The 7,366-nt window shown below is 52.8% G+C and overlaps 1 protein-coding gene across 1 annotated transcript; it reads left to right on the top strand.

Annotated features, from left to right (window-relative positions):
* The first annotated feature begins 4,518 nt into the window (after positions 1-4,518).
* On the top strand, positions 4,519-7,245 carry SELENOM (selenoprotein M). Its single transcript, XM_059895163.1, has 5 exons — positions 4,519-4,891; positions 6,102-6,137; positions 6,343-6,377; positions 6,739-6,817; positions 6,901-7,245. The coding sequence occupies exons 1-5, from the start codon at positions 4,772-4,774 to the stop codon at positions 7,057-7,059; spliced, it is 429 nt and encodes a 142-aa protein (XP_059751146.1). The 5' UTR covers positions 4,519-4,771; the 3' UTR covers positions 7,060-7,245.
* The last annotated feature ends 121 nt before the right edge of the window (positions 7,246-7,366 follow it).

Consider the following 7,366-nt stretch of genomic DNA (forward strand, 5'->3'; position numbering starts at 1 on the left):
ACCCAGACATGGCCTTGCTAGGGGCAGGGGGCAGGGGGCAGACCTCGGCTGACAAGAGAACAGGGTAAGATCTATATTTGAGCTCCTGGTGTGATGACTAAGGAGGTTGATAACAGGCTCTGGGGCTCAGGGTGGCAGGCTGGGGGCAGCTGCCTGGGAGAACCGCCCCCCTGGAGACGGCTGTCTCCGGAGACACGTCCTGGCTCCCTCCCTTCCCTCGCTCCTGGGGGTAGGGGGTGGGGTACTGAGGCAGAGAGTACATCTTGTCCTGCCCCATCCTAGAAATCTTAGTGCTACCCTCCAGGCTGTTTGGGTCAGGGATAGGAAAGGAGGTGGTTGATGGATTATCTCAGTTACTCTCCATAGTAACCCTGTGATGTTGGTAATAAGATCCCCATTTGACAGAGGAAGAAACTGAGGCCTAGGGATTACCCAGCCAGCAGGGGACAGAGCATGGGGTTCCCAGGGAGATGGTGGATAATTCTCCCCAACAGAGGTTCCTGTTGAACCTATTCTTTGAAGGAGAGTCTGTATTGCCAAACTGAAAAGAGAAGAAACACCCTGGGAAGCAGAGGGAGCAGCAGGTGCAAAGGTATGGAGTATGAAAGGTTCCGGCTGTGAAAGGACGCAAACTCCGGACACGTGCCCTCATGGCCCTTTGGCTCAGAGTAAATCCCCCAGAAGTAGAGAAGGGAGAGAGAGACGTGCTTCTTCCTCTTTCCTCTTCCTCTTCCTCGATCCACTTCCCAGGGGCACTTGAGGATGGTAATGGTACAGAAGGGTCTGTCCTCCTTCGTTTTGCTCGCCGGTCACCTGTGAGGGAGGTCACACTATGGCCACTAGTTGAGAAATGTCTTGAGACATAGAGGGTGCTACAGGGTAGTGTGGGAAGGTGGAAGAGGTAAGCATCAGGGAGGGCTTCCTGGAGGATAAAGTATACAGGGCCTGGAGGAGCATTTCTCCTCCCAAGGCTTCACTCCAGAGTTCCTTATTGGTACCAACTGCCACATGTTATTATCACTCTCCCCTCGTTCTCACCCTCTGGGGCAGGTGTCATCCTCACCTCCCATTCTGCTCCTCAGGAATGGGTTCAAGGAGGAGGAGTGACTTTCCCAAGGTCACACAGCTGGGGCCTGAGCTCAAACATCCTTCCTTCCTCTCCTCAGCTCCCCCTCCTCCCAGGCAGCCTGGCACCCGCTGTCAGCTGCTCTGAAGTGAATGGCTATTTTTATTCTGGTTTGAGGGGATCTCGGGCAGCAGAGCCATGTAGGTTAGAAGGCTCTAGGACAACTGGCTTCAGCAGGCAAAGAGAAGTTTACTGCAGGGACAGAAGCTTGCCTGGGGGCTCTCCTTTCTTGCATGCTGACCTGCCCTTGGCGCCCAGGTCTCCAGAAACTTCTATATTGGAGCTTAGAACAGAGCACAGAGCCAGACTAAACCCTAGTCCTGATCCCAGATCCAACTTGAGCCCTAATCTTGGTGTTAACTGAGCCCCGATCCCACACTAAAACTGAGCCTCTACCCCAGCTCTAGACTGAGCCTTGGTTCTGGTCAAGTACTGAGCCTGATCCAAGCCTGACTAAGCCTGATTCCAACTGGAGACCTCAATTCTGGACCCAGATCGAGCCCTGATCCTAGCTTAAGACTGAACCGCAGTCACAGACTGAACTTTAACCCTGGTTTGGACTAACCCTTGATTTTAGTCTGAGCCTGAAGCCCAGGTCTAGACTGAGATCCAAGTCTGGTCATTAACTGAACCTGGTGGCAGACTGAGCCCTGATCTTGGTCACAGACTGAGCCCTAAGTCTAATCATTGACTGAACGCTGGTCTCAAACTGAGCTCTGACCCTGGGTCACACAACTCTGGTCACATACTAGTCCCTGATCTCAGACTGTGCACTGAATCTGGTCAAAGTCTGAGCCCTGAACCTAGTCACAGACGGAGACCAAATCCCAATCACTGACTGAGCCCTGACTCCAGCCCCAGACTCAGTTCTAAACCTGGTCATAGGCTAAGGACTGACCCTGACCTTGTCTGAGCCTGACTTTATCACAGACTAAACCCCAAACCCAGCCCCACCTGAGGAGGGCTGCTGGCCTAGATTACAAACTGCCCCATAAGGGCATGGATTACGAGCAGAGATCTGTTCTGGGAGATCCTGGGCCTGCCATGACTGCTGATGCCGGAATGTTCCTGGTACTGTTGTGGCCAGTCTCTACCATCAGTTCCACTAGCTGGCTAGTCAACACTCAGCAGCCCAGGCTATGGCCCCTCTAGGACACAGAGTCCAGGTTAATGCAATGAGGGTGGTTTGGTGGCACCTGTCCAGTGAACAGCGTGGGCCCATGGGGTGCTGAGGTTTGGCTCTGTCAGCAGAAAAGCCACGGGCTCCACGGGGCCTCTGGCTTCAGCCAGTCTGAGGCCCTTGCTGGGGTGTGGGGTGGGGTAGAGGGAACCCATGGCATATGACCCATTCTTTTTGTAAACAAATGTTACTGTTTGTGTTTAGGTAATACATGTTTATTATAGAAAACACAGAAAAATATTGTAAAGGAGAAAAAAATTCACCTATAATTTCATCTACCAAGAGATGACCATTTTGACTTCTTGGGTTGTTTCCTTCTAGATTATGGTTTTTGGTGAAGGCATATGTATTTATATATACATATTTTATAAAATCCATTGGCTACTCTGTTGCCGCCACACATCCATTGCAGCTCATATCCTTGACAATCTTCAGGAATGGGTCCCAACTGGTTAAGCCAGGGAACATTTGCATTTCCCCAGCCACTTGATTAGATCATGGATGGACCTAGTGAGATATAAGGAGACTTTTGCTGGGGGTTTTGGGAAAGAAAGCTTGTTTTCTCTCCTGAGAAGTTTACAAAAAAAAAAAAAAAAAAAAATTTTCCCTTGGTTAGATATGAATGAAGAAGTCTGTGGTGGTACTGGTTACTACTGGCAGCCATCTTGACACCATGCAGGTAATTGGGCTAATGATAAGCTGATGTTATGGAAGCAGAATGGAAAGATATCAGGTCTTGGTGACTTTACCAACCAGATCAAACCTCACCTGAAGCCCTCCCTGCCTGGACTATTTTGTTATTTGAGCCAACAGATTCCTTTCATTGTTTAAGCCAGTTAAACTTGAGGTTTCTGTGACTTGCAGCCCAGAGCATCGCAACTCCCAGCTGATATTACTGTTTCATAGCTTTTAAAAAAAATTTAATACTATAACTTGAACATTCTCCATGTCATTCAACAGTATGCTGCATCATTTTAAACAATTGCTTGGTTCTCTACTCTAAGGAGGTATCATCATTTATTTAACTCATCCCCTGCTGTGACATGCTTCTGTCCTCTCTCCAGTTTTTCACCATGATAAACAGTGTCTTGATAAACATCTTGACCTAACAATTGATTCCCTCTCTGAAGATTACTTTGGGTCAAATTCTGAGAAGTGGAATACTGGGTAGAAGAAATATTTTTAGGGTTTTGATTTACTGTGTCAAGTTGCCTTTCAGAAAGCTTGGATGAATTCCCACTTCCACAGCAGTAAATAGAGTGTTAGACATAGCCTGTCATTTCAATAATCTGGATAGAACCAATTATATTTACTGTGTCCTCATGTATTTATAGAGAATGGATATTAAATAACAGCCCTAAGCCTATTATTATTATATCTTCACAATCAAGTCAGTGAATGGGAGGTAGCAGTGTATGAACAAAGGGCAGAACTGACTTTTCCATTAGGTTCAGTGTCTAGGGCCCATTATACTTTTAGGGGTCCACAAAAATATTTTAATTTTAACTTCTTTTAAAATCGAAAGAAAAAAATGAATAAATAATCATGAATCCAGCCTGGATTACATTCATTTTTTTAAACCAAAGCAGTTGTAAAATCCAATTTTTAATATATGTTTTTTTAATAAAGGAAGGGGCCCAGGAAGGCAAAACTGGTCATAATGCAGCCTTGGTTTGATGTTGAGGAGGATTCTGAGTCCCAGGCTAGATTTGGTGGGAAAGAGCATTGTAATCAATGTGCTGTGTCTGTCTTAGGCTTGAAGAGGGGAAGTAGCATCCTGATCTAGTCATCTTTGTCTTGGTGAGATGAACACAGGCATGTTCTGGGTTCAAATCCCAGATCCACAACTTAATTGTTTTACCTTTCTAAGTCTGTTACCTAACTTGTAAAACGGAGTTCATGGGGCCTTTCTGAGGTACTGTGCCAGGTACCGTTCTAAAGAGCTTTCTAATGTGTATTAACCCTTTTATCCTCCCAGCCCCGACTAAATATTCCCATCGCCACACGTGTGCTCAGGAAATTGAAATCCAGATTGGAATTTCATCCAGAGAAATAAAAAACACAAAAAAAGGATTCCCTAGGCCTCAGTTTCCCCATCTTCAAATCGGGTGTCTGACCCAGAAACTCGCGTGTCCGTCCGCATCCCGCCCGCGCCCCCTGCCGGCATGAGGGGGCACTGCCTGGCCGCATCCTGTCGGAGCGTCCATGCTCTCGGTCAGCAGAGGGAGGGTGGACACTCTCGGGGCTGGGAAAGTAAAGGGCTGAGGGCCGGAGAGGAGCCCAAACCCCGCCGGGAGAGCGCGGGCGGCCCCCACGCAAGCCCTGGGCGGAGACCGAGAGCTGGGGGCGTGGTCCCTAGCGGGGTGGGACCTTGAGCAGGGACCTGGCCAGCTCGCGGGCCCAGACGTGGCGCAGTGGCCGGACGGTTCACCTCTAGCTTGCGGATCATCTTCGGCCGGGTTTTAATGCGCCTCCCGCTGCTTTCGCCGCCCCTGCTGCTGCTCCTCGCGGCAGTCGCGGCCGCCACCACCACCTTCCGGCCTGACTGGAACCGTCTACACGGCCTGGCCCGAGGCCGGGTAGAGGTGAGTGCGGTGGCCCCCAGGCTAGGGACCACCGACCCCTAACCCCGTAGCCCCTTGGCTTTGGAATCACTGCCCGTTCTGACCCAGGACCCTCCCGACCCCCATGTCCCCCTCGGCACCAGGACTGTCCCTCCCACTCCCCAGCCCCAGAACGCCCCAGCACCCACCGTGGAAGCCCGAGACAACTGATCTTGAGGCCTGGAAATCTGAACCCCTCCCCAGTTCCCCATCCGGCCGGACATCGGGCCCCAGACACATTGGGCCTGTCCCCTAACTTCTTCCGGCCTATGACTTTCCCAAATCTGTCCTCTGGAGCCCAACCTCCCATCCCCCCATCACTTCTCTTTTTCCTGGAATTCCTCCCCACCCCAGTTCCGGTTGGTCTCACTCCCTTTGCCTGGGGGACAGAAGAATTTCTGGGAGCCTCCCTGCCACCTGGGGAAGGGGGCTGGGAACTGCCTTACCAACTCTTACTCCGCAGCAATCCCCCCACCCTCCCCTGCCATGAAATGCCCCACCAAAGTCCCTGTGTGACTTGGATCATCACAGACCCTCTCTGGGCCTTAGTTTTCTGCCTGAAAAAAGTTGGGGGGTGGGCGGGGGCGGGGAGGAGGGAGGACTAGAATGGGTAATCCTGGGGTCTGGACTCCCCTTCAGGGAGTACAGGGAGGGGCCCTCCCAGCCTCCTTTGTTGGGGAAGCAACCAGATGGTCTGTAGGGCTAGGCTGCAGGTGGCAGGGAGAGCCATCTCTGCACCGGATGAGGTAGGGACCAGATGGTAGGTGGTAGGTGTCTCTAATAGGGCCTCTCAGGGAAGTTCTGAGCTGTTTCCTTCTGGTCTGCCTCCACCCTGAGGTTCTAGGGACCAAAGACCAGGTCCAGGTCTCTATGGCCTGAGGGGGTAGGGTGATCATTTCTCTTGGGCATTGGGCGTGGCTCAACAGTCAGTAAGTTGTGCAGGCAAGAGCCCCAAGGCTGGTAAGTACCCTTTGGGTTTCTGGTCTTGCTCCTCTTTTCCTCTGGTGTGGGTGGGCCTCGGCTTCCCCATCTGTACAGAATTCCTCCTTCTACCCACAAGGGGCCTCCATTTCCACAACTTAAGAACTGCTGTTCCAGGGAGTAATTCACAGCTCGATCCAATGCCCAGCTGGGGAATGAGGGTGAGGGTAGATGTGTGACTCCTGACCTATGCCATTTTGTTCCCCTCCAGACATGTGGGGGATGACAGCTTAATCGCCTGAAGGAGGTGAGTTTGAAGGAAGGGATCCCCAGTTCGGTCCTCCCTGAGCCTCTTTGGGGGTGGGCAACATGATCCCAATGACCGGGTGGGGGAGGTTCCCTGCGCTGGGAGTCAGGAGCCTGCACCTGACTTGCTGTGTGACCTCACTGGGCTTCAGTTTCCTGTTGGTACCTGGAGATGGTTGGGGTCTGATGCTCTGGTTCCTCCCCAGGTGAAGGCCTTCGTCACCCAGGACATCCCACTCTAGTATCCTCCTTCTGTTCTGGGGGAGGGAGAAAGGAGAAGGTATCTAAGAGAATCTCCTTCCACTTAACTTCACAGATAGGGACGACAAATGGTCTTCAACTGACAAGTGGGATTGATTGATAGTGGCTGCCCAGCGAATTCTGAGGCGGTCTTGGATTGGCAAGAGAAGTTGACTAGTGATGACTGTCACAGACACCAGCACAGAGAGGAGGCCCCCTTACTTCTTCGAACCCTAATTTCCTCACGTGTAAATGGGTATCCCTGCCCTGCTTGGGCAGACGAGGTAGTGTTCACATCGACAAGTCCCCGGGAGACCCCACCTGCCTCCGCCCACCACTACCCACCTTAACACCATCTCCAGCCACAACCTGGTAATGAAACACCTCCCGGGGGCCGACCCGGAGCTCGTGCTACTGGGCCAGCGCTTTGAGGAACTGGAGGTGAGGCCCGGGGAGGTGGACAGGGGGGAGGCGGGGCGAGAGGCGGGGCCCGGCGCGCTGACCCCGCCCCTCTTCTGCTTCAGCGAATCCCACTCAGCGACATGACCCGCGAGGAGATCAACGCGCTGGTGCAGGAGCTCGGCTTCTACCGCAAGGCGTCGCTCGACGAGCCTGTGCCCCCAGAGTACCTGCGGGCGCCCGCTAGGCCCGCCGAAGGCGCTCCTGACCGCGCTGACCTGTAGGTCTGGGGAGGCGGCACCACCCTGCCTGAGCCCTGGGGACAGAATGAAGCGCTCAGCGGCCCGGGAGCACCACCCTCGCTGAGGGCCGACGCCCAGTCCCCGAGCCAGCAGGGATGGAGTTGGGGGGGGTCCCTCCTAACCCTCTTTCTTCCCTCCCCAGCTCCACTAAATCCCCTTCCGCCTTCAGTGAGACTCGACTCCTTCTTTGCTGCGGGCGGGTGAGGAATAAGAGCTCCCCGAATACCCATGGGAGACCCTGCATCCCCAGCTGCCTGGCTGCCAGAGTGGGGACGTGGGCACACCTTGC

This window comes from Balaenoptera ricei, chromosome 14 (assembly GCF_028023285.1).
Source record: "Balaenoptera ricei isolate mBalRic1 chromosome 14, mBalRic1.hap2, whole genome shotgun sequence".
NCBI classification, from domain to species: domain Eukaryota; kingdom Metazoa; phylum Chordata; class Mammalia; order Artiodactyla; family Balaenopteridae; genus Balaenoptera; species Balaenoptera ricei.